The following is a 26,579-nucleotide window of genomic DNA, read 5'->3' as shown; positions in this document are numbered from 1 at the left end:
TGGTGATGCAGTAGAATTTAATGAACTGTGAGCTAAAGCAGAGGGGCTGAGCCACAAAATAAATGAGTGGCAGCAACTGGCTCCTGGAAGCTGGCACCTCCATCCCTTGCGTGCACATGCAGATGCTGCTGCTGGGTGGGGACCAAGAGCAGCAGAGCCCAGTAGCCACACATGGAAGCCTCATTAGTGAGGTTTCAGGGTTTCCTGCAATTGTTCTCTTTATTTCGTCTATCTCCGGGTGACCTCTAGTTGAGGAGGAAACAAACCATTTGTGCTTTTGAGCCCTAGAGAAAGGGAGTCCCTCCCAATGTCAGTGCCCCTAAGCTTCCAGGGTATCATCACTGGTTCGTTATCCTGCCAGAACTTCCGTTCCGAAGGTGTAGATTGCCACAGAGTAGGACTGAAGTTTTTGGTCAGTTAAGTGGGATTTGTTTGTTGAGATTAAATTTCTGTTGTTATTGTGAGTTGTTTTTTATGAACTAGATTACTTACACCAGAGACAAATAAAGTAATTAAGGGAAATTGGTCAGATTGAACATATTCTTTGTCAAGTCCGGCAGTATTAACTAATAAGACTTGGCAAGATCAGCTGAATCTGTGCAAACTTGATTTTGTTAGTGAGATTCTTATTTTAACCTTAATTTGATGAATGTATCCCTGATCTGAAATTAACTCCTGGCTTGGTGTATCTTTGGGGTTCCTTACAGTCAGAAACAATGTCTGTGGTTGTTTCTTCTTATTTCATCTTTCCATACTCCCCAGTAAAGTGTAACCGTAGGACAGATACTAAGGAAATTCCTACAGTTGATTCTAAGAAGATCCCAAAGCAAAACTAACCATGCACTCACAAATGGTGATATCTTATATCAAGAATTACAACTGAAAAAAAAAAATCTACAACAGAGTAGCACCACATTTTGCGCCCCTTCAAATGTTTATATTTTTGAACTTGCTGCTGCTCAAATTAGAATTAAAAGTATATCTAGAATATAGCAGGTTGACCTGGTCCCAAACCCTGGCTTTTCTTCTTATCTGTTAATGAAAGATGAAAAGTGCCAATGACAATTATTGAGCACTTATATATGCTAAGATATTTTTTAAATTTAATCCTACTGCCACCCTAAGGTGCTCTAGTCCCATTATTCCTGTCTCACACCCAAGGACAGGGAGACTCAGAGGATTTAATAAATTTCCTCAAGTTCTTGCTGATGTAAGTGGCAGAACTAGGATTCCAGCCTATGTCTGACTCTTGATGACTTTACTCATTCAATGTTTTGGATCTCAAACTCCCTGCAATAGCATAATTGAACTTCCATATGGAAAGGTTATTTTGGTCCCCTGTAGGATGCTGGAGCCTAAATGCAGGTGCTTGGGGGCACCTGAGTTCCTTATCTCTCATTTTTCTAACTTACACTTCTGATCGTCTGCTTGTTGGTATAGGTAAAAAACTTGGGCACAATTTTGAGGGAAATCAGAATGGAAGAATAAACTGATAACAGTCCATGTATTGAGAGTCATGGCATTTGGATAGACCTTTAAATATCAAAAAGTAAAAAGAAGCAAGCTTGTGGGAGAGGTGGAATGGGTACCATCATCAGTTCTGCCTGTAGTTTCTTGTTCATCCCCAACAAATGAGCAGATCCGTGAGATCCCCACCCCTACCACCAAAACAGTAGATAATTTCCTCTAAATTCAATGGAATTACCTTTTCTTGCATGTTTCTGTGAATCAGGTAAATTTTACAAGTGGACAAATAGCAGATGTAATGATTCAGCTCAAATTTAGAGATAGATTAAGAGGATCTTCATAGTTTTAGCATTATTGAATTCATTTTTACTTGAAAGAAAAAACCCTCTTCTTATATCTCATTCAAGCCTATTTCTTGAAGGCTGAATCTTTTGGGTTACCTTCTTCAGAGTCACATAGCTTTGACTCATTTATTTATTTGAAAAATATTTATTGCACACCTACTTATATGCCAGGCATTGTTCTAGTGCTGCAGACAAATAGTGGTGAACAAGACTAGAGTGTGACCTTCTTGAAGCCTGCGTTCTGATAGTTTAAATAACATAGATGAAAATGAGATCAAGCCATAGGAAGAGCACATCAGGTGAGGTGTCTTGAGGGCTTCAGAGAGGTGGGTGGGAGCAGTATTGCAGAGCCCTGTAGGGCAGAGCCCAGAGTTTGGGCTTCATTCTGGGTGTGGTGAGAAGACACGGGAGGACCCTGCATGAGGGAAAGACATAGTCCGACTTCTGTTTTCAGAAGGTCACTCTGGCTGCTTGGAGTCTGGGAGACCTTGAAGGGACTAAGGCATAGCTGTGCAGGTGGATAGTGAAGGGTAAACGTGAGATCTATTTTGGAAATGTAGCTGACAGCATCTGCTCATGGATTACATTGTAAAAGGGAAGGTCAACATTTAGAGTTAGTTAGAAGGGAAATGGCCAGTGACCTATAGGAAAAGCAACAGAGGATGACAACGTGGGAGCCAAGAGCAGAAAGTGTTTGTAGAGCCAATCAAATGCCAGGTAGTTGAACGAGAAGAGAAAAGGTCACTAGATTTCCACCAAGGATGCTGTTGACCTCGACAATAGCCATTTCAATATCTTGGGATTTCTTTTTTCCAAGTATAGGTGATTTTATTTTTATATCACTGATAAACCTCTTTTTAAGCTAGTGACACCCCAAGTGTTTTGCCACATTTCTGCTGAGTTCAGCTACTACCCAACTAAATTGTCAGCTGGTCCCTGTGCCCTTTGCATCCCACCAGTCACTGTGCCACAGTCACCTGTGAGCTCTAGGTACTCAGCTCCTGAGGGCTGAGACTGTGTCTTCTGCATCCTTGTGTCCTAGCCTGGAGACATTTCCTGACTTAGTGCACAGACAGCAAGAAGGAAGGACTCCTCTAATCCCGACTCAAGTGCTCTTGGCACTCCCCACTTCACCAGCATTAGCATATATGACAGCTACTGCAAATGCCTGTTTGCTTATCCACCCCCATTGCACGCACAGACAGAGGCACAGACTAGGAGTTTTGAGGAGCCCTTTCATAGTGCTCACCATTGTGTTCCCAAAGTTAACACGATGAATGCTAGATCTACAGTTGGTGCTCAAAACACTTTTTTAAAAATGCATTTTGGAAGGAAGGAGGGAAAAAGCAAGCCTGGAAGGAGAACTTACTTCCAAGTTGGGAATAAGCCAAATTCCACAGGTAAGCGAACACATTCGTTTAGAAGATGTTGCTCCTTGAAAGAGAAGTACTGTCTCTGTTCAGATGCAGCTGATGCAGGGGAACCGTCCTGCCTCACTTTGCACTGGAGAGGCTGCTGCTTTGATCCCTGACCACAGCTGAGTTCTGGAAGGTTGTCACTGTAACATGACCCCGGGCTTCTGACTCATCTCTGGCTTGTCCTCGCTGTTATATGGGCTGCTCCATTCCATTCCTCAGAGCTGTATCAACCGAGGAAAATTAGGGGAACAGCCATCGCTTTATTTAAATCCAAGTAAAGAATGTTGCTGGCGCTGATTCCAAAGGTCATTTTGGAATTGCCCCCATCTGGGGTAGTGAGCAGAGCAGCAGTGTTTCCTCCCTGGAGTAGTCCATCCGTTCACTGAGAGCTGGGGCTTGGGCGCACACACACACCTGGGAAAGACTGTGTGCCAGATTCCTCTCTGGAGGTTCTCAGTGCCTATTAGCCCATCAAAGCACTCAGAGGTCTTGCAATAAAAACAAAAATGCATCCCTTTTGCTTTAGAGTCCCATCACTCTTAATTTATCTGAATTCACCAACCTGTACTGAGTGACAATAATAATAACAGTAATGAACGTTTTTGTTAGTAATGTCGTCCCAGGTACAAGCCCACTCCTTCATCCATGCCCCAAGCAGAAAAGCAAACATCTTTTCCAATCCTGGAGGAGAAATTGGCTGTGGAAAGTCTCCCATCCCGAAACTGTGTCTACTGTACTTTATGAGTGGAAGGGTTTTCAAAGGTGGTTTTGACTCTCCTTCCTTTTCACCTCTCTCCCTGATGCTAGAACCCAGTTCTCATCCAAGCTGCCACTCCACCATCAGTTTTCCTTTTGGAAGTGCATCAGGAGCATTGGCTCAAGGAGCTGATTCTGAGTGCTTTGCCTGGGGTCACTGTGAGGCCCCACCCAAAGTGTCACATATAGGAGGGTATAGGCTTGCCTTGGGAACGCTGGGCCCAGGTGGAGGGTGTCTCTAAAGAAGGTTCCAAGCTCTATTGTCTCTGAGGTCAGAGTGCTTCTTCCCATGTCTTGTGTATATTTACTATGGCAGGTTTTCTTCTGGAAAAGTGCTATTAAGTTGATGTGGCCTCTTATAACCGATGGCACCCTGGAATCAAGGAAATACTGTAGTGAAGAGTCTGCCCAGGACTGCTCTTTCACAGTGCTGGGCACTTCTGGAAAACAAGTGCACTTTGGGGAATGCTGCATAGAAGGCACATGGGAAATAAATACGTCCGGGAGAAAATGTAAATTGAAGGGAGTAAATGATGAAAGATTAAGTAAACAGTCACTGTGATGAATCTTACTTCACATGGAATGAATAATCGTGTTTGGTTTTTTTTTCCCCCCAGAGGAAGTAACTCTAGTCTTTATTTTAGAAAACTGGAATTACCGATTTCTGTCTAAGGTTTGCTTCCTAACTAACCCTGTTATTTGTTTGTTTATTAGCATCATAGATGTTTACTTTTCTCTTACAGAAATTATTTCTTCAAAGTCCTGAGGCCTCTTTCTAAGATGAACGTGGCTTCCCTCATGTGGTGGCTGTGATTTTCTGCTTGTCTGACTGGGTGGCTGTCCCCACCCCATATGTCACCCTCTCAAATGTGCCTGCTTCCCCCGGGAGCCCTGCTGCGCCATCCCCACGTAGTGAGAGTGCCTTGACGCTAGCCCTGACTGACCCGCTAACTCGAGGACCCGCCTGTCAACTCTGAGGCATTGTCTGATGGTGGCGCTCTGTCTAGGTGCATTAAAAGAGGCAGGGCCTGGACAGCAGCTTGGAAAACCCTTGTGCCACTTTTTCAGCCTCCCCTGTCCTACGCTCACCACTGTGACACTCACCCTGGGGGTGGGGAGCCTCGCCCTGACAGCAAGCCTTTGCCTCAGGTCCTCTGTGAAGTGAGGCGGTGTTGATGGTGCTTGAGGGGCTGGGAGACCAGTGAGGAGGTCAGGAAGGGGAGTTCCCCTGAGAGATGCCCCCACTCTGACTGGTCATATTTGTGAGCCAGGAAACCACTGAGCTATTTTGATCACCACAGGTGCCCCTAACACAGGCAGAAGAGCCGTGGTCCTCTCTCTTATTTTCTTATTGTTCCAACTCTGGCCCACAGAACTTGCAGACCTGTGGTCAGTGTGACTTGACCAGTATCACCCCATCCCACATTCTGTTCTTTTTAGGTTGTTTGGTGTTTTTCTTTCTAATATTTCTTTCATCATTCAGCCAGTGCTGGCAGTGGGTTGAACTGGCCACACAGTCCAGAGGAAGTGGTGGTTTTGCGGTTGGTTTCAGTGGACTTCTCAGGGGGACCACTTTCTATCCCAGGGGCACATAGACCTATCTGTTTAGTGTGTGTCCTATGCAGCATTCCCCGATCATTTCTCAGAAGTTCCTGGCAGACAGAAGGTCCCCTATCCACTGTTAACTAGGAATTTACTCAGTTCCAGGACCCTCTTAATTGTAAGATGCCACGTCGATGAAACAGCACCTTTTCCCAGGTGACTGGAGCCCTTCTAGGACAGTCTTTGCATCCAGCCAGTAGCAGCTAACTGGGCTAGCCCCAGGAGATGGGCATAGTGTGGTGGAACAGGGCGCAGTCTGGGGAACGAGCCAACAGCAGCTTCTGGGGCTGTATGACTAGGTCATAATTAACCCAGGCACATCCCTTCTTTTCTTCCTGGAGTCAGGTACTTTACCTTCCCTTTGGTTTAGAATTTAGTTCAAAGTACAAAATAATGAAGCTATAATGGCTTAGGGAGTTTCCTGTTTCTGGTGATACCCCTGACAAATCTCATATAAATTAACCTGGTCCCAAAGCAACTAGGCCACATGTAGAAAAAAATCACACCATTGCCAAGTAGTAATTGAAGAGTGTGGTTTTAGTTTCCAAATGTAAAATTTGGTCAGGGGGCCTTACTATTTTTATTTTTGATTTCTAGTTTAATTTGTGATAACCAAGGAAAGTTATGTTATCCTTATGAGGGTAAGGCAGGGTAAGGCATAACATAAGTTTAACATATGTTAAACTTATTTTTTAAAGTAAGCTTTATAACTTAGGATACCTCCTTTGTGATTACACTGGTATTTTTTTTTAATGTCATACGTGATTGGAAAATTTGTATAATCTCACTTTTGTGTGCAGGGTTCCATATATTCATTATTTTGTTATTCAAATCTTGTATATCCTCTGCATTTTTATCTGCTTGGTCTGAAATTTCTGAGAAGGGAGTTTTAAGTCTCTTTTGATGCTTATATGTCAGTCTGTCCTGAAACTCTAACACTTTTTGCTGTGCAATTTTGAGGCTGTGTTATTTAGTCTCTAAGTCATGTCTGACTCTTTGCATGTCCATGGACTTCAGCACGCTAGGCTTTCTTCTTTTTCACTATCTCCTGAAGCTTGCTCAGACTCACGTCCATCGAGTCAGTGATGCCATCCAACCATCTCATATTCTGTAACCCTCTTTCGCCTGCCCTCAATCTTTCCCAGCATCAGGGTCTTTTCCAGTGAGTCGTCTCTTTGCATCAGGTGGCCAAAGTATTGGAGCTTCAGTTTCAGCATCTGTCCTTCCAGTGAATATTCAGGGTTAATTTCTTTTAGGATTGAGGATTGACTGGTTTGATCTCCTTGCTGTCCAAGGATACATATAAGTTTATGACTCAAGTCATTTTAGTGATGGAGTATTCATCCCTATTAATGCTTTTGCCTTAGGTCCTATTTTTATCTTGCTACCTGATTTTCTTTTGGTCAGTATGTATTTGCCTTTCCAGTCTTTTATTTTCAACTTTTCAATTTGTTTTAGGAGTCTCTCTTGTAAGCAGTATATAGGTGGCTTTTAAAAAAATCCAGTCTGATAGTGTCTTTTAATAGATGAGTTTTATCCATTTACATTTGTTGTGAGTGCTTTATATATTTGGACTTATCTCTGTCTTTCAGTTTGTGCTCTTTGTGCCTTGCATTTTATTTGCTTTTGTTCTCCTTTCTTGCCTTCCATTAGATTAGAGAAGTTTTCTTAACATTTTCCCCTCTGCTAGCTTGGTCACAGTAGATTTTATTTTATCTCTTAGTCTATTTAAATCTATTTAGTGACTACCATTACTTAACATGCATACCAAATGATAACTTTTTTCCTCATACAGTTGTTCAGGATCTGTGTCTTCTCAAACAACACAGATTTTTACATACTTAAAGTCAACTGGTAATTACAACAAAGAACTGAAATCCTGGCTCAAAACACTGCCATGTGTTCTCAGCCTCCTAACTCACAAGAGGATTAGAGGCATCCTGACTAATTAATAAAGCATGAATTTTTGCTAATTCACTCTGTTTTATACCCTGGGGTGTTTTGGGTCATCTGTCTAGTTCTGAGTGATACGTTCATTCCCAGCTCATAAAAATCTCTCAAGTTCCTGAAAATGTTCTGAAGTAGGATTAGACCAAAGAGAGCTCAGAATCCTACAGCCCAGTGTTAGTATCTGTTCCCATAAATCCCGTTTGTCACATGTAATGATTTCCAGTGTGAAAATCTAGAGGTTCCTCCCTGTTAACACCTGCTTACTTATCCCTTGATGCCCAAAATTTAATGTGCATGTGAGCCCACTGGACGTTTCTTGCTACCATGCTGATTCAAATTTGTGTTTCTAACATGCTCCCAGGTGATGCTGATGCTTTTGGTCCACGGACCACACTTTGAGGAGTGAGTACTTGGAGAATGAAATGTGGTTAGTAAAAGGGGGCTTCGGCTCCAGGCCTGTGTTCCATGATACTTCACAGAACAGGAGATTTCAGAAGCATTTTCTGTGAAGTGGTAGGATTCAGGATCATTTTAATCATAAAGATCACCTTAAGGCCCTGCAGAGCCCTGCCTACCCCTGCCCTGGCCCAGAGTTCTTTCAGGCCCGTGTGAAGTCCCTCTTAACTCCATCCCTCTGGAGGTCAGCACAGCACATGCTCTCAGGCTTGTCCTTGTGTCATTTAGGTGTGATTCTGTGAGTCAGTGCCCTGAGGAAGAGCCTGCCTAGGGCCAGGGGCAGGCTTCCTGGTAATTTATGTCTAAGACTAGCTTTTAATAGAGATACACTTTTAAACAGTAACCAGGAAAAAGATTCTCTCTTTTTAACGGGTATCCATTTATAGGACTCAGCTGTTGAAGCTCAAGGGTAGCATTAGGCTTAAGTTTAATCTTCTGTATACCGTAATTTACAGCACTGAGTAAAACATTGTACGTACAACTATTTCAGTCATTTGCTGTGATAAATAGCTATTGCTCTTGGCGGAACAGAAACGCCATCTCTGCTTTCCACTTATGAATATTGAATGGTCTCAGGCAGGCTTTTGCTATAAGTTTTTAAAGGGGAAATCCCCACCGATCACATCTCCTCAGGGGCCCCAAATGCCGTTTCCCTGCTGTGTCCACTGGTCAGTGCTCGAGTCGGACTGCAGTTCTGCAGCACACGTGTGTTCCTGGTGAATGTCACACAGGGCACGCCCAGCAGCTCCAGGCCCCAGTCCTGCTGAAGGCTGCAGTTTTGCACTGAATGCCTCGAGCTGTTAGGTAGAAGATTTAGCTAGTGGCGGGAAGCCACCAACAGGGATCAGGGAGATATCTTAGAGGTGATAATCTGACGCAGGGAAAATAGAAGGGGTGTGATTCTGTTGGATTCCTGATGGTGTCAGCTAGGGAAATTGAAACTAATAGGAGCAAAAGGAGACGGGGGAATGCCCAGGTTATAAATCTCTAGTGATAAACTCTTTAGGAACACAGAGACACATATGCCTTCCTCCAGACTTCCCTTAGTTCCGATGCTGTGTTCCCTGCCAGCTGGGAGGAGGCAAAATGTATTTTCAAATACGATGCTCAGGTCCACTGACCAGCTTGACCCAGAAGTTCAAGTCCAAGTCAGCTGGTTACCCTAGACTTGGGCTCCCAGAAATCCCCCCAGTTTCTTTCCTGTGGACAAACTTTCGGCATTGGAGGAACTGAAATCTTTAGATTGGCGTCCTTTGGTGTGTTTCATGTGTGTGAGTCTCCACTGGGTCCTTATAAGTACTCCAAGTATTGCACTGGATAAGGACTCAAGGGCGAACGTGAGCAGAGATGGTGAATGAGTGAAATGGTGCGCTCTTGCCTGCTTCTGAATCCTCTTACAGAGGCTGCCTTCCACAGGCACATTCCCAAATGCCACTTCTCAGCAGTATCTCTAGAAGGTGATTCCTTTGAAAACAGAGATGAGAGGCTTCTGCTCTCACTACCGCCTTTTGAGGGTGATCATGTATCTTTAGAAACAGCTACAGCATCTTGCCATTTACGAAGCACCCTCTCCTACTGTGTTCATTTTGATTTGAGTAACAGCTCAGGAAGGTGGACTGGTGGAAGCTGGCTTCCCAGGTTTGGAAGCTCAAAGAAGTTTAGCAACTTTCCTAACATCACATATCTCACCTCAGTGCATTTGCCATGAACAGAGACCCTGGTGAGAAAAATACACAGAGGCCACCAAATAATATGTCCCCAATTGGAGACAAATCCACCTTTTCTGAACCTGACAGTCATTGTATTTCTAATTCCCAGCTCCAGGCAATGAACACATCTTCTGACTCTCTTATATCTCTCTCACTTGAGATCTGAGCTTTCTCTAATAACTATTTGAAAAACAATCTTAACAGTGTTGACTCTGAAGAAATGTTATTCAGCCTGCCTATAGGTTATAATATGCCTTTTCATTTCTTGGCCTGAAGATTCCTTCAGAACAAAGTCATGGTCATTTCAGCAGACATTGAAGGCAGTTAGTTAGTTGTGATCTGCATGCAAATAAATCCACTCAGCATTCTGATTAGTTGTATCGGGTGATGAGAGAATTGTACAAACCAAAAACTCCACATACGTGTTTCATGCATGTAAACCTACTGATAAGAATGGGTTTTGGCAAAAATCTGAGCATTGATGTTCCTGCCACTGGACCTCAGAATTGCTTGTTAGTATTCTGGGAACCGGAGTGCAGACACAGATACAGTACAGCTTGATCCTGAGGGCCTCTCTCATCTCCTGGCCTTCAATAAGTTTGTTCAACAGGAAGATGGGAGGAAGCAGTCTGGAGAGAGGATGATACGTAAGTGGCTTAAGAGACCTGGCAGTTTAGGACTCCTTGGCAACCTTGCTGTGACCTCCCACCTCTCCTTGCCCATCTGTGAAATGGGCATGGTGACTATGCACCAGGATTATTATTCAAGATGATAATCTTGAGAACATCTTGGCATGTGACTCATGCTATAAATACACCTCGCTGCCATGTAGAAAATAGGAGTTTTTAGCTGAAATGTATAATGGGGTAAGGCAGAGGGTATCAGTCACTGGTAGGAGGATTGCCAGAGGCAGGAGGTGTGTGGGAATGAGGCAGATGCTTGCCTAAAGAAGGAGAGCATAGAGAAGTGTGAAGCATCTGGGGCAGTGTGGTGGAATGTTCAAAACAAACAAACAAACACAAAATAGATGTTTGGACGTTTGGCCTGGATTTTGAAAGCAGTCAGGGGGCTGGAGATGAGCCTCTATCTTTTCACGTTGCGGGCTCTGTGCTCCTGCTTCTGGCACACACTGAACTCCAGAGGCCTTATCTAACCAGTCCCCATGTGGGGTTCAGCTGCTGCATTTGAAGGCTGGTTGTGTTGGAGATGCAGGGAGGGGTTAGAAACAGCCAGACCCTGCAGCCAAGCTGTATGGGCATGACTGTGGCTCTGCCACTGACCAGCTAGGTGACCTTCAGCTGACGCCTCAGTCTCACCGTGTCTTAGTTTCCCCATCTACAGAATGCAAGTAACATTAGTACCTGTCTCAAAGATTGTCAGGAGGACTGTCAGGGCACCTAAGGTCTGAATACATAAGCATAGCGAGGCACTTCTCCAGCCTTGCGAATGGTAGAGAAGAAACACAAACTAGATGGGTTGAGGAATGTTCACCTCCAGAGAACTGAGTATGTCAACCATGAATTATGTGGTCATTCTCAGAGAGGAAGCATCTGCTAGAACAGAGGAAGAAAGGTCACAGCCAGAACGATGTCCCACCTTGGCTGGACCACTGGCTATATATGCTGAGCGGATGGTGGAGGACTCGTTTTGCTCAGGTCTTGAAACCCCAATGCACCTCTTCCCTGCTCCCAGGGAAGTTGGAAGCTTGGTAGGGGTGGGGTAGGAGGGGTCTGTATCCACAAAAGCAAATTCCAGTGGCCACTATCCCAGAAATTTTTATCTCCTTATCTTATATGCGTCAGTCTTTCCCAGTCATTTGCTGATACTGTATCTCTGCTCTGGAATCCTGCAAAATCATTCCCCTGTTATCTGTCTGCCTCAACATGAGGGAAAAAACCCCTCTCATCTGGAACTCTTGTCTAATGTCTGCCATCCTGCCTCCCAGCAGCGTGTGGGCAGGTCTGCTCTGTGCTGCACACATCTTCAGAATGACTAGATTTCAGGTGTTCAGAGCAAGTGTCTTTAAATCCACTGGTGAAAGGAGACAGCAGTCATCTGCCGGTTGGTGTTTGCCAAGATGTGGCCTCGTAACGGGTTGAAGTGATGGCTGCTGGCATGAAACCTGGTTCCCCCTGGGCGTACACCCAGCCTGAACAGCTCCTTTAAAACCAGAAGCAATTTGTCATCTTTTGATTCTCTTCCAGCACTGTCCCTGTCACAGGTAGATAAATGAGGTGGCAGATGGGTGTCCAAACGCAGGATCATCTAATCCCAGCGGTTTCCTGCAGAGCCAGCACTCCGTGAGGGTGGAGAACACAGTGGGGTGGTCCCCAGCTTCCGGGTTGTGACCATAAGCACATTGTTTTTCCCCTGCATGCGCCGTTTATATGCATGAAATGCTTTCTCAGAATCTCTCAGCCTCCGGTATGCCATCAATAGATGTGTTCCTCATTTCAGAATCCTGAAATAAATCACGCATTTGTAAGCTCAACATCTCATGTCTGTAGTTCCACTGAATGCCACTAATCAAATCAGTGTCTCAGCAGAAGCCAACAGGCACCCCTGAATTAGAAATAAGGGTTGGGCTTGATGTTCTAAAAAGCCTTGATTAAAGAAAGCCAGTGGGAATGGAGGATGCATTGGGGTTCACCTTGAGATGCATGCTCTGTATGTGACTTGAAAGATACCCACATAGTTTTCTACACAGCTCACTTGGACTTTAAGTTTTCTCAGTTGCATGAAACTAAAGTCACCAGGTTATTCCCAAGAATACAGTAGGCAGAAAACGTCTCCTGATGCCTCTGGGTGCCTCATGGGTGAGCTGTGACACCCAGTAGATGAAGGCTGGGCCAGTGTGGTGAGTGAACTTGGCTGGCCAGGAAAGGCCTTGTGCTTGTATCAAGGGGCTGACTGTGTTGCTGGTCCTGCCAGACAGCTTTGATTTCTTCTGTGGCCACACCCTTCATCCCTGCAGGAGCCAGAGTATCTGAGCCCAGGCTTGGCTGGATTAACTCAAGCTCATCCCTAACCACAGGGAGGATACCTGCCCCAATAGTGTTTCACTGAATCCTTGAGCATCGCTGAAGCAGCCTGAGACAGGAGCAGATGTGGAGCATCTCCTCAAAGCTGGAGCTGCTCGGTGTGGAACAGATTCTCACACAGGCCACTGATGCTGGTGACCAGAAGGAGTTTATGGCCAGCTTCTCAGCATCCAGGGTTCTGAAGGAGAAACTAGCATGAACTGTAACATTTAAACTTTCTTCCACAGAAGAAATCAAAGCTGTTTGGCAGACCAGCAACAGTCAGCCCCTTGGTATAAGCACAAGGCCTGCCCTGGACTAGCCAATTGAGTTTTAGCCAGTGGTTCATACTATCTGTCTTCTAGAACCCCGTGGGGCTTAGACTACAGCACACTGTGGTTCTCATGGGGTTAAAAGATGGGTCTGGGTTTCTGTTCCTGCCTCTTCCAGCTTCTGTTCTTCATCTACAGACTGTGTGTTTGCTGCAGCTACTTGATAAGGCTGGGGAGGAACAAATGAATTAACAAATGTTGGAAGCACAATAGATACATCTTAGCTCTAAGGCTGAGTAAGGCATCTTACACTTACAGAGAAAGGGAAGGAAGTGTGATTTCATGGAAGATGATAGAACAGAATAGCTTTCTCATTAAAAGACAGGCACAAAACTAAGTGAATCTTTAAGGTAATTCTGCATTTCATTCATGGTGAAATCACAGAATCTTTTTTTTTTTTTTTTTAAGCTAAAAAAGGCTGAGCCAGCTGTACATGATATATTAAACCCACACATTTACTTACTTTAGAAAAGTTCCTATTTTGAGATGATCATTCCTGGGGGGGGGGGGGAAAACAATTTTGATGTGCCTCCTGTCCATTGAAAAGGATCTTTACATGTAAAGAGTGGTTTCCATTCCTTGAATCAGTGTCTTTGAGTTCTGCTCTCTTCTCAAGCTATGTCACAAAGACAGGGAAGGGAGGGCTGCAAACTCCTTGAGGAATGAGTGCTTTCTAACTCCTCTTTGTTACCTCAGTTCAGTTCAGTTCAGTCTCTCAGTCCTGTCTGACTCTTTGAGACCCCGTGAATTGCAGCACGCCAGGCCTCCCTGTCCATCACCAACTCCCAGAGTTCACTCAGACTCACGTCTATCGAGTCCGTGATGCCATCCAGCCATCTCATCTTCGGTCGTCCCCTTCTCCTCCTGCCCCCAATCCCTCCCAGCATCAGAGTCTTTTCCAATGAGTCAACTCTTCGCATGAGGTGGCCAAAGTACTGGAGTTTCAGCTTTAGCATCATTCCTTCCAAAGAAATCCCAGGGTTGATCTCCTTCAGAATGGACTGGTTGGATCTCCTTGCAGCCCAAGGGACTCTCAAGAGTCTTCTCCAACACCACATTTCAAAAGCATCAATTCTTCAGCACTCAGCTTTCTTCACAGTCCAACTCTCACATCCATACATGACCACTGGAAAAACCATAGCCTTGACTAGACGGACCTTTGTTGGCAAAGTAATGTCTCTGCTTTTGAATATGCTATCTAGGTTGGTCATGACTTTTCTTCCAAGGAGTAAGTGTCTTTTAATTTCATGGCTCAGAGTATCTAGCAAATAGTAGGCACTGAATCAGTCTGTTATGAATGAATGAATGATTGATTGAGATATTTAATCCTTTAAATCATTGATATTCAGCCTTTAGCCATCAGAATTGTACTCTCGGGGGGTGAGAGGGGGTTGTTAAAATACAGGTGCCTGGGCTCCACCCCCAGAGCTTTTTGACTCAGTGGATCTGAGGTGGGGCCCGAGATCTTGTATTTCCACCAAGCCTGCAGGTGATGCTAATGCTGTTGCCCAAGGGGCTATACTTTGAGAACCACTGCTTTGAGGGCCATTCTACTTTTCCGGTGGTGCTCCTGCCAGTGAGGAGACATAAGACACATGGGTTTGATCCTTGGGTTGGGAAGATCCCATGGAGGAGGGCACGGCAACCCACTCCAGTATTCTTGCCTAGAGAATCCCATGGACAGAGGAGCCTGGCAGGCTACAGTCCATGGAGTCACAAAGAGTCGGACACAACTGAAGCGACTTAGCATGCATACACCACTTTTCCAAGTCTTCCAAAAGATTGATATTTATGACTGTTTGACCTTGCCCTGTAGAACTGAGATATAAAATTGATAGGATTTGATCAGATAGAAGAGCTGCCTGAATTTTTTTTTTAGTCAAAAACTATATTCTGTCCCTTGTACAATTATGAGAGAAGCAAGAATTGAATTGCCTCCTCCTTCATGGCTGTAACAGGATGCAGCCAGCCAGGGTGGGGGTAGAGAGGCGCACCTTGCAACATTTAAGCCACATTGTATCTCCATCCAGTTCTGGAATCCACACTTAGTGTCAGATGCGCTTAACTGTTAAGTTGAAATGCGATGTGACCTTTTGCAGAAGCTGCAGTTGAGCAGAAAGGGCATAGGAGAGGTGCCTATGATACATAAGGGAACACGTTATTTTGCAAAGTCTTTTCCTGCTGCCTGTCAGCCTGAGTGAAGTCATTAAGCCCCACTGGGTTCAGAAACAAGAGGGAGTTTCATGGCCTGAGGAAGGCTGGTCTCTGCAGAGAGTCATTCTTCTAGTTCCAGATGTCACTTTGGATGGCAGGCCAGAAGCTAGAATTCCAAACCCAGGCTTGGCGGGGCCTCCTCCCTTGCATCCCCCTTTTGTGAGGAAAGAGCCTTCGAGACAGTGAGGACACACAGTAAAGGCCAGGGATGGCCCGGTAGAGGTACCAGAGGGATACCAGACTCCCTAAATTCAGAGAACATCAAGATGGAACCTGAGAGGGCAATTGAAGGAAGGGAGGGGACCAAGGCCTCCCTTGAGTTTGAGGTAGTGAGAGCGTTTAGTGGCCTATTGCTACATAACAAATGAGCCCAACATTTAGCATCATAAAACAAACAATATTTATGGTCAAGATGTGAAAGTGGCTTAATTGGGTGGTTCTGGCTCAGAGTCTCTCATGAGGTTGCCACCAGGCTGTTGTTCAGAACTGCTGTCGTCTGAAGGCTTGGGGGTGTGAGCAGACCCACTTCCCAAGTGGTTCAGTCACCCGGCTGTTGGCCAGAGGCCTTGGTCCCTCGCTCTCAGCACCTTAGGCCTCCCCCTGGGGCTGCTGACCGTGCAGAGGCTCACTGCCCTCAGGACCAACAACCTGAGGACCAGGAAGGGGAGTCAAAATGCCATTGATGAGCTCATCTCAGAAGCGAGTCACTGTCAGTCACCCCTGCTTGATTCCGTCCTTTAGGAACGAGTCACAATGCCCAGCCCACATGTGAAAGGAGGGTGGCGAGGCTCCACCTCCTGAAGGAGTGCCACCACAAAGAGAAAGCCCCATTCATCCTCCTCTTGCTGGGTCAGGAGGACACCAGGGTGATTGCTAAAGGGCCTTTGCTGAAAGTCGGTGGGAGCTTTCCCTGGGGTTTTGCCTGACTGAGTTGAGGACAGGTTAGGGGGGAGGAGAAGAGGCATTCAAAACGCTCTGTGGGCTTTGATCCCACTGTCCTGTAGGTGCCACGCAGGCCCCTTCTCTCCCGCTTAGAAAGGAATGAAGCTGCCTCTGAGTCCCAAGGCTCAGGCTTGGTTCCAGAGAAGAGTTAGGAGGGGCTGGCTGCTTAGAACCAACTCTGCACTGATGAGAGAACAATACACAGCATGGTGTGTCTCCTTGTAGGTTGTCTGCCCACCAGGTCCCCAGAAGGGGAAGAACAGGTGTCTCAGGCTGCAGTGGTGTTCTGGAATAAAGAGGAGCTTCCGAGCTGTGCCTCTCAGCAATGATGTTTGGGAGGCAGGGGGTGTTATGTAGCAGGAGGGGGAAAAACCTTGTTCCTTTTTATTGAAGTGATCCCACTCAGGATAATGGCTCAGTACCACCAGGCGTGACAGTGGCCAGCCCTTTGTGGCTATGGCTCCTGGGTACCACACAGATAACTTCCCACGGGGGCGAGGACAGATGCTTATGCAGCCACCCCAGCTCCGTAAGTGGATTCCGCTTAGCTGTCTGCTCTTGAGGATGCCGAACCGTTGGTGGTCATATTGTACTATGTCTCTTCTTATCTCCCCCATCATCCCCAGGGAATAAGCTAATCAAACTTGCTGATGATTTTACACTGAGAAGGAGATAGCTAATAACTTGGATGACAAGTATTAGAATACAATGTGATGTGGATAAATTGGGTCCATGTATTAAGGGCTATAAAATGAGATTCCATCAAGGCATGAATAATGGTGCCTGTGGAAAGAATTAATCAAATACCCCATTAAAAGGTATAGGAATTCTGGTCAGATAGCCCCTGTTTAATTACACTCCTGCCCCCCGCCCCTACTTCATTCCCCCGAAGCTGCTTTCTACTAGGAAATATATGGAAAAGAGTTGAAAGGAAAGAATAGAAAAATGGGGACATACATTTTGATAGAACGAGATCACGAAGACAGATTTAAAGTAACCAGTGTTTAATTTAGGGGGAAAAAAAGGCAATTGGCATGAATAATCATTTACAAATGTAATTTCCAAAGGAGCCCTGTTGATACCATTCAGCAAATGCCAACAAAGCATTTACTTTCTAAAGGGAGAAAGCAAGACAAGAGAAATGAAGGCATCTTCAGGAATGGACCAGAGGACATCCAAGCCATAGAGAAGAAGCAGATGTGAATGAATGGTACAGAAGATAGACTCAACTTCTGAAAGATCTCAGAGAACTGGCATTGCCTGGAGAAGGCTTCCTGGAAGAGGAGACTCCCGCCGAGCCCCAAAGTGTGGACAAGCTTCCATGTACTGCAAATTCGTGAGCACATTCTGGTGGCAGGGTTTAGGGAGAAAATGGGCTGGAGCAGAACAGGGGGCACCCATGGGATTCCTCTCTCCATGTCCACCACCACCACCACCCTGGTCCAAGCTATCATCACCTCTCGCCTGGACAACTGCAAAAGCCCGCCAGCTGTTTTTCCCTGCTTCCACTCTTGTTCCTCTGCAATTCATTCTGCACACAGAAGTGAGAACCAGAAAAGTTAATCATATCATTCTCCTGCCTTGTGTCTTCCCATTGCTCTGAAGCTAAAAGTAAAAACCATTATCATGGCTACAAAGTCTTGTGTGGTCTGAACTACATCCTGTGCCGGGCTTCCTTTCAGTCTCTCTGTGCCAGTCAAACTGGCCTTCAAAATCTCAGCACACTGGGTATTCCTGCCAGGGGGCCCTTGCACATGCTTTTCCTTCTCTGTGTATGATTTTCTTTCATCCCCTCTTCCTGAAACTGACACATCCTTCAGAATGCATTTTAATGATTACCTCCTCTTAGAAGACTTCCTGATTGTCGTAACTTGGTCCACTCTCCCTCACACCTTAAAAAAAACATTTGTGGTATGAACTTATAATTCATGTCTCCCCTGCTAGACCACAATGGGCTTCCCTGGTGGCTCAGTGGTAAAGAATCCACCTGCCAATGCAGGAGACACTGGTATGATCCCTGGATCGAGAAGATCCCATGGAGAAGGAAATGGCAACCCACTCCAGTATTCTTGCCCGGGAAATCCCATGGACAGGGGAGCCTGGCAGGCTGCAGTCCATGGAGTTGCAAAAGAGTTGGACACGACTTAGCAACTAAATAATAACAACAGGGCCACAGGCTCTGTGAGAGTAGGAACCCAGACTTTGAATTCCCCAGAGCCCATCACAGTTTTAATAACAAGGCATTGAATAGGTATCATGACATTTCATTAGGAATAATGAGACTAGTTTAGAAATTCTACTTGACCAGTCACTATGTAAGAGAGTACCATTGTGAATTACTGGCAAGAAAAACCTGAATTCATGTCCAGACTCTGCCACCTGCTGGCTATGCTGGTATGAATAAATCCCAGATCCTTTCAGAGCCTGTTTCTTCCTCTAAAGTGGAGGTACTAACAGCTACTTCACATGGTTGTAGCAAGAAATTAGTAAAATAATATAAAAACATTTTCAACTGTAAAACCAGGCATAAAGATGCCCTGTCATTTTGCTCATGCATGGTATATTGGGTCATTAAACATCTGTAAGATGGATGGATGGATGGATGGATGGATAGATGGGTGAACAGATTATCAGTTATAAAACCAATACATGAGCCAAGAAGGGAACCTGGCGGAAGGACAGTATGCTGGAAGCCAAAAGAGGAGAGAGTTTTTCAAAAAGTAGGAGGAGTCTTTTGATTGCCCAGAATATCACATACAGTAGAGCAGGCAAGAAGAATGAGGGGGGAAAGAATCATTTACTCTGAGTAGAAGGAAGTCAGTGATGACCTGAGGGCGTGTCCTCCTCAACCCTTTCTTATTGTGGGTGCTTTCAGTGGCATGCCTCATTTGTAAATCACTCTACTGATTTTTAATCTTTTGGGGGGAAATCAGATTGGTTCGCATATACAGCAGAGCTGGCCAGATTACTCCAGCTGCTGCCAGCAGGTGCTGACAAGTGAAGAAGTGAACGTCAGAGGATAAGAAAATACGCTAAACACTTAACTTTAATAAGGCCTAGAAAACACTGGTATTTAATAAATTGCCATGGATAATCTGGTTTCAGTTTCAAGGGTTGTTTCACTTTTTACTCCCTGTCTTATGGTCAGAATAGGGCTGTATGTGTAGGCAGGGACCAGTGGTGTGAGCTCTGACAGCAATTGTTTATTCCTATGTGCATTTTTCTGTCCCTGTGATGACACCTCACTTTCTACCACAACCATCCATGCAGAGTAAGTCACTGTAAAACACACACACACACACACCCCCTAGCTGAGTTCCTGTCCTTTTGATTGGCTGTTTCTGCATCGTGGTAGGGCTTGGGCTCACCTTCCGGCCAGGCCCTGATCCAGCCAGTCTGTTTGTCCAGAAATAAAGGATAAGATCGCCAGTGCTTCAGACAGAAGAGTGTGATGGCTCACAGCCCAGCTGCTTCATCTAGGGCCTGCTGTCGCCTAGCTTAGATCTCAAGTGTAGAGGATGGCTATAATCATGCTTCCTCGGAGAGGTGGTGTGAAGATTAAATGCCATAATGCATGTAACATGCTTAGGTTGAGCCCAACCCAACCTTAGAAGTGAGTTAATAGAAACCCAGAAGTCATGATAGATTTAACCCCTTTTCCAAGATCTCCTCTATCTTTGAGCATCGCTGCTGAGCCCCATGGTGGGTATTTCATACAGCAAATAGCTCTTAGAGGCTGGAATTAGAAATCTTGAGGAGTTCATGAAGGACTTTTGGGGTGAGGCTGGGGTGGGAATGGGGCAGGGCCAAGAAAAGGGTTCAGGAAAGAACTCTGTGGAATTCCTAGTGATCCAGAGATGAGGCCTGGAAGAGAAGCAGAAGCCAGCCAGGAAGGCAAGCAGTTAGACCTGAAACATCTGAGTAACACTGTTACAGAGCCCCAGCAGGAAAGAATTCCAAGGAGTATCAAACACTTTAGAAAGGTAAACTAGACAATAACTAAGCAAAAAAAGTTTTTGAATCATATTTGCCTTTTCAGTGAATTCAGATTAATTTAGTTTGGGGAATTTTAAAGACACACATTGTAATCATTGGAAATACCCTAGAGCGTTGTAAAAACCAGGGTTGGAAATCACTTTACCCTCTGTATGCTAAGAGTAAAAATCAATCTTGCAAGCAGATTTTAAAAACTCCTGAGCCCGGGAAAGAAATCAACCTGGCTGTCAAATCTACGCTAAGTCCTGCTCCTGATTATCTCCTCCCACCCCCCGCCACCCTCTGGCTCCCTCTCTGCACTGTTGGCAGGAAGAAGGATACACATTCCTGATTTCTTTCACAAATACAGTCCCTAAAAGAACCAGAGGAAGCATGGAGAATATAGAACCAGAATGGGATCAGTTAAGTCCTCTGCCTGATTTCTTTTGTCAACCCCCACCCCACCCCCGCCCACTGTTATTTAGGCCCCTTTTGTGGCTTTACAACCAACGCTGTCTGTGAAGTTTCAAAGGCCAACTGGGTCTGAAGAGTACTTTGACTTTTTTTGTTGTTATTGTTATCTCTTGTCTTTAAAAAAAAAATTGTTGAAGTATAGTCAATTTACAATGTTGTGTTAGTTTCAGGTATACAGGAAAGTGATTCAGTTACACACACATATATAGATATATTCTTTTTATTTTTATATTCTCTTCTGTTACAGATTATTATAAGACATTGAGTTTAATTCCCTGTACTGTATCATGGGTCCTTGTTGGTTATCTATTTTATCTATAGTAGTGTGTATATTTTAAGAGTGCCTTGACTTTTTAATTTTTTATTATATCCATCAGTTTGGGAGCTTTTTTTTCCTGTGCAAATCAAAACAGTCCCCATACATATTTAATTTTAAGCGTTAAAAATCCTCCCCTCTCCATGTATGACCCCATTCATTTTTTTTCTCGATTGTATGGGTACTGTAGCTCTGGAGCATATAATTTAGGGTTCTGAACTTAATGGGGGTGTCTGGAGGTCACCGTTAAGTGGATACACTTCTTTATTAAGTCAATATTTGATAAAGCCTTTTGAAAATGCTAATAAGTACGTTCATGGGACTGCCTGCTAAGATGAGAGAAAAGAAAAAAATTTAAAGCTTGCTTTTATTGCTCCAAACCGTAAGTAAATGGCCAGCTCTATCTTCCTTTCATCTATCATTTATATTTATTACATTTGGTGAGTCTGGTTAGTGGTTTAGATTCCTTAGGTTTTTACTACATCCAGATTCCTATTATGCAGTCGTCTCTGATAAAACCTAATGGGATACAACCCTGGACCCTGGAGCATAACGTGATGCCAGACCCCATTGCAAATATGTTTCCTACTAAAGCAAACTATAGTGGAAAACATTAAAGAGAAACATTCCCCGGTCACTTCCAATTGCAAAAAAAAGCTTCATAAATCACTAGTTCCACAGAGAGCTCCCCCCAGATCACATTTTTTTCACCCTGCCTCATTACCTCTATTGTGAGAGCTCCCTTTGCCCTCATACTCCTGAGAAAGCGATTAGGGTGGTTTGTGCCCTCCTTAAAAACATGGCTTGTGTACCAGTTGCTTTTTTTTTAATGGGAAGTTATTTGCATTAAGAAATCATGCACTTGGATGTGTTGGCATGCACCAAGGGCAAAACTCAGACAGTAGGAAACTGCAGATTAAATGGCCCAAGTTTTCAACAGATAAATGATGAGGGAAATAGATGGAAGGAAGTGGTCACTTAAAAGCAGCATAAAAGATGTCTAAAAAATGGGTAAAACTAAGTGACAGTGTCTAAGAATACACACTAGGGTGATAAAACCATAAATAAACACATGGAAACAAACACGTAAGTCAAGAGAGTGGCTGCTTTGGAAGGAGGGAGGAGCTGTGATTAGGATAGGGATAGGATAGATGTGGGGGGGGGGGGCCTGGGGGCTGGAAAGATTCTTTTCTTCCGCCTGGTGTCCAGAGGATGTTTGCCTGTTTGTTTTGTGCAGGTTTGAGTGTTTGTACGTTATTTTACAGAACAAGGTTTTCATTTGATGAGTCTGCTTGGGGTTCACATTACCTATAGTCTTTAAGGAATTTGACTTTGGCTTGTAATATGTCTTACTTTCTCACAAAGAAGAATACCGTAATTCCAGCTGGAAAGGCACCTGGAGTTGCCTGGCAGTTCCGTCAAAATCGAAAAGGAAAAGAAGATCGATTGGTGGAGATTTTATGGGTTCTGGCTGCTGAAGACCTCCTGATCTTTCTTGTTTTCCTCCTTTTATTTCTGTAGTCAGTGATCTAGTTCTTTGCTTTTCATCATGGGTTGTGCTGTGCTTAGTTGCTCGGTTGTGTCCGACTCTTTGCGACCCCATGGACTGTAGCCCACCAGGCTCCTCTGTCCATGGGGATTCTCCAGGCAAGTATACTGGAGTTGGTTGCCATCCCCTCCTCCTGGGGATCTTCCCAACCGAGGAATCAAACCCAGGTCTCCCACATTGCAGGCGGATGCTTTACCGACTAAGCTGTCATGGGTTACACACCCACAAACCTTCCTCACCTAAAACAGAACCTAGAACCCTGACGACAGCCACGTTGCTCCTGCCCTCACTCCTTGGTGATCTGGGCTCACCTTTAAAGACCACAGTGGGGAATTGCCTGGCGCTCCAGAGCGGTAAGGACTCTGGACTTTCACAGCTCAGGGTCTGGCTTCAATCCTTGGTCGGGGAACTAAGATCCCACAAGCCTCACCATAGTAGCCAATAAATAAAGATCATGGGGGTTTGCTTACTTTACTCACCCCAGCTGTGAGTCCCCCACTTTCTCCCCCTCTGCGGTCCCTGCAGATGCCAGTCTGAAGCGGCCACCCCAATGTGATTATAGAGTGACCTCTGACAGACCTGTTCCTCCAGTTGGGATGTCATCCCTTCACCTCAAGGCTTTCACCAGGGTGTTTGCCATCTTAGTTTGAATGATTTAGATGAGACTTCATTTCAATAGAGGCTGAAGTCATAAGGAACAGGACTCTGGAAACCTGAGGTGGGAGCCCATAAGGGAAGAGCTGACAGGGAGTTGGGAGTTTACCTTTTCTTCTTTCTCTTCTCAGCAGATCTGGCCTCCACGTGTTGATACTTCTTAGCTTCAATCTAGAGTCTCACTAAAACACATTAATACCTGTCTCTGGGGCAGCTTCGTGAAGCTAGTTGTCCAACTCTGTCAGTGCGGAAGCCTGAGTCCAACCTGTTGGGACTCAGTAGGGTAGGTCAGCTCCTTGAGGGCTGCTCACCATTCAGTCCTCAGCCTCCAGCACAGGGCATGGCACAGAGTAGATGCTCAATAAAAACCTGATGAGCTGGGCTTCCCTGGTGGCTCAGTGGTAAAGAATCCACCTGCCAGTGCAGGAGACATGGGTTCGATATTTGACTCCAGAAGATTCCCCACGAGGTGGAATTCACCGCCTCCGTGAGGTGTGAGGTGGAGCCCAGTCCGTGCGCTACAACTATTGAGCCTCTGCTCTACGGCCTGAGAGCCACAACTGCTGAAGCCCGGCGAGTCTGGAGCCTGTGCTCCGCAGCAAGAAAAGCCGCCGCAGCGAGAAGCCAGTGCACTGCGAGAGCAGCCCCTGCTCAGCGCAACTAGAGAAAGCCACGAGGCAGCGATTGCCCAGCACCACTGAAAATAAATGCAGACTGTAAAAAATTTACATGAGTGCTTTAAAAATTAAGAAACAAAACACGCTTGATGAACAAATGAATAAATGAGGGACCAGGCCGACAAACAGCTTGCAGCAGCCGGGGGGCGCACAGGTGGGCAACGAGAAAGCCACTGCTGTCGCTCTGATCACTGCAGGCCTCTGGGGACATCGCTTTCCTGGTCACCTCCACCCCTGAGCAGCTCTTCTTCTGCGGCCTAAGGCTGATCCCCTGCGCTCTGTGCCTCCCTGTCTTCAGCGAGGAAACCGGCCGGTGTCTTGTTTCTGAGAAGTGACAGCTCTCAGCACATTTCTCCCACTGGCTCAGCACTTTGGGGTCACAGAAGTATTTTCCCACACATTGTCTAAATTCACGTTGTCTAAAACCCCATGAAGTAGGTAACTTCCACTTTATGGAGGAGGAAACTGAGGCTGAGAGGGGGACTGATGACTTTTGAGGGGCAGGGCTACGCCCAGAACCTGGGGCTTTGGCTCCCCACTCCCAGTGTCCTTTCTGCTGCACTGCCCTTGGCCCTGGTGCAGACCCACATGACGTGGGATCTGGAGTCAGCCCTTGCCCTCAGGGAGCTTAAAGCCTAATTCCAGCACAGAAATACCTACCTTCAATAATAAACGTGGTTCAGTAAAAATATGTAGCACTGCTTGATCCTTCTCCAGTTTCACTTCACACAGATGCTGTGAAAGGTTATTTCACTGTTATGTCTTAGAAAGGTTCTCTCTGTGTAAACTTACTGAGTATAGACTGGGGTGGCCCAGCAGTCTTCACTGTCTGCTATGGGAAGGAGGGGGAGAGCATAAATAATAGAAACCCGAAGGAAATCCCAAAGACCTTATTTAGCCAGTGGTGTCATTCTCACACTTCAGTGGCTCTCGTTAGAAATAAATACATCATAGATAGAAGAAGGAAAACAAGGATCTAAATAATCCATAATCTAGAGAACTGTTCCGTGACACAGTATTGTAGCAGAGGTTAACACTACTACCTTGCACAGACAAATGTCCGTGCTTTGGAGCTTTCTTCCCTCTGACTTATTTTATATCTCTTCTGAGACTCTCTCTGTGACCGCATGAGGGAGGCAGGGCTGGTACTGGGGCTTAGAAGCACTGACTTCCTCCACTTTAGTTAGTGGTATGGGAGGAACTTGAACTCACACTCTTCTTGGCCCCCACCTCTTTTCCTACTTCCTTTCCTGCAGTGACCCCTCTTGGGCTCCTTTTTCAGCCATCCTTAAGAAGGACCCAGCAGGAATTCCCTGGTGGCCTAGTGCTAGGACTGCAGGCTTTCATTGCCGTGGCCCAGGTTCAGTCCCTGGTCTCGCAGTGGCAGCTCAATGACTCACGTGCTCACAGCACTGGCTCTTGCCAACACTGGCTCATGTTACAGTGGTTAAGCGTTCACTGACCACTTTGCAGTGTTATAATCATTTAATTAGTCTATGCCTAGGAGGAAGAGATACTTTATTTAGAAGCTTAACAGTGAAAACCTCTGAGACTCCAGTTCACTATGATTACTTTGGGATGATTCAGGATCTGCCCACCATGCTCCTGATCCACTTAGACTGGGAAGATAACTAAGAAGGGCTTTGTCCAAGACACACGCAGCCAATGTGCTGAGGACGACTGTGGCTAGGTTCAAGAAGGGAAGGCAGACAGATGCCAGAAGGCAGGATAAGGAGAAAAACATTTTAGGACCTTCAGAAAAATAACCAGATCTTTTAATGCTCCTCTTAGGGCAAAACAAGAGTAAACTTGATCTTCTGTTGTCCTGGGTTGGGGATAGCACTGAGGTTCACATCAGTCTATCAGCCTTGACTGCATTAAGGCCACCTGGGCAGCTTTCACATATCCTGTTGGCAGGTTTAAAAAACTGGCATCAGTTTTTTAAATCTCCACCTTGGTTTCAGTGTGCAACCAAGCTTGAGAACCAGTGATCAGATGGGTGCTAGTGGCTTTTCAGGTATTGACCTGGCTGGTTGTTGCTCTTGTTCAGTCACTCAGTCATGTCTGACTCTTTGCAACCCCATGAACTGCAGCACACCAGGCTTCCCTGTCCTACCCATCTCGCAGAGCTTGCTCAAACCATGTGCACTGAGTCAGTGGTGCCATCCAACCATCTCATCCTCTGTCATCCCCTTCTCTTGCTTTCAGTCTTTCCCAGCATCAGGGTCTTTTCTAGTGACTCCGCTCTTCACAACAGGTGGCCAAAGTATTGCAGCTTCAGCTTTAGCATCAGTCCTTCCAATGAATGTTCAGGGTTGATTTCCTTTAGGATTAACTGGTTGGTCTCCTTGCAGGCCAAGGGACTCTCAAGAGTCTTTTCCAGCACCACAGTTCAAAAGCATTAATTCTTAGGCCCTCAGCCTTTTTTATGGTCCAACTCTCATATCTATACATGACTACAGGAAAAACCAAAGCTTTGCCTATACAGACCTGGCTGGATTAAACTACATTTCCCAGAAGCCCCTATCCCGTGGGTTGCTCATTGACTGGGCCCTGGAGGTCTGGAGGAGGAAGGCACAGCAGCAGCCATTTTGTACCACATGCGCTGTTGCCAGTTGGCTGCTCACCTGGCTGGTGGGCAGAGGCCAGACCTGCAGTTGCTCCATCTTCCCCGGATCCTCATTCAGCCTGTCCGACTCCTGGGCCAAGTCTGTGTGTTTAGTT

General features: G+C 45.5%; 1 protein-coding gene across 7 annotated transcripts in view; it reads left to right on the top strand.

The window, feature by feature from the left end:
• The window catches only part of ATXN7L1 (ataxin 7 like 1), a 261,228-nt gene that overhangs the window by 102,760 nt on the left and 131,889 nt on the right, over nucleotides 1–26,579 (top strand). Inside the window, exon 4 of one of the 7 annotated variants that reach the window (XM_069587870.1) lies at nucleotides 17,331–17,847. The exons of the other annotated variants lie outside the window; for them this stretch is intronic. Within the exon in view, the coding sequence (XP_069443971.1) occupies nucleotides 17,331–17,413 (83 nt within the window). The 3' untranslated portion in view covers nucleotides 17,414–17,847. Of the gene's footprint in view, nucleotides 1–17,330; nucleotides 17,848–26,579 lie in introns of those variants that run through there. 7 annotated transcript variants of the gene reach the window in all.

This window comes from Ovis canadensis, chromosome 4 (assembly GCF_042477335.2).
Source record: "Ovis canadensis isolate MfBH-ARS-UI-01 breed Bighorn chromosome 4, ARS-UI_OviCan_v2, whole genome shotgun sequence".
Taxonomy (NCBI): domain Eukaryota; kingdom Metazoa; phylum Chordata; class Mammalia; order Artiodactyla; family Bovidae; genus Ovis; species Ovis canadensis.
This window is presented reverse-complemented; position numbering and strand designations above follow the sequence as displayed.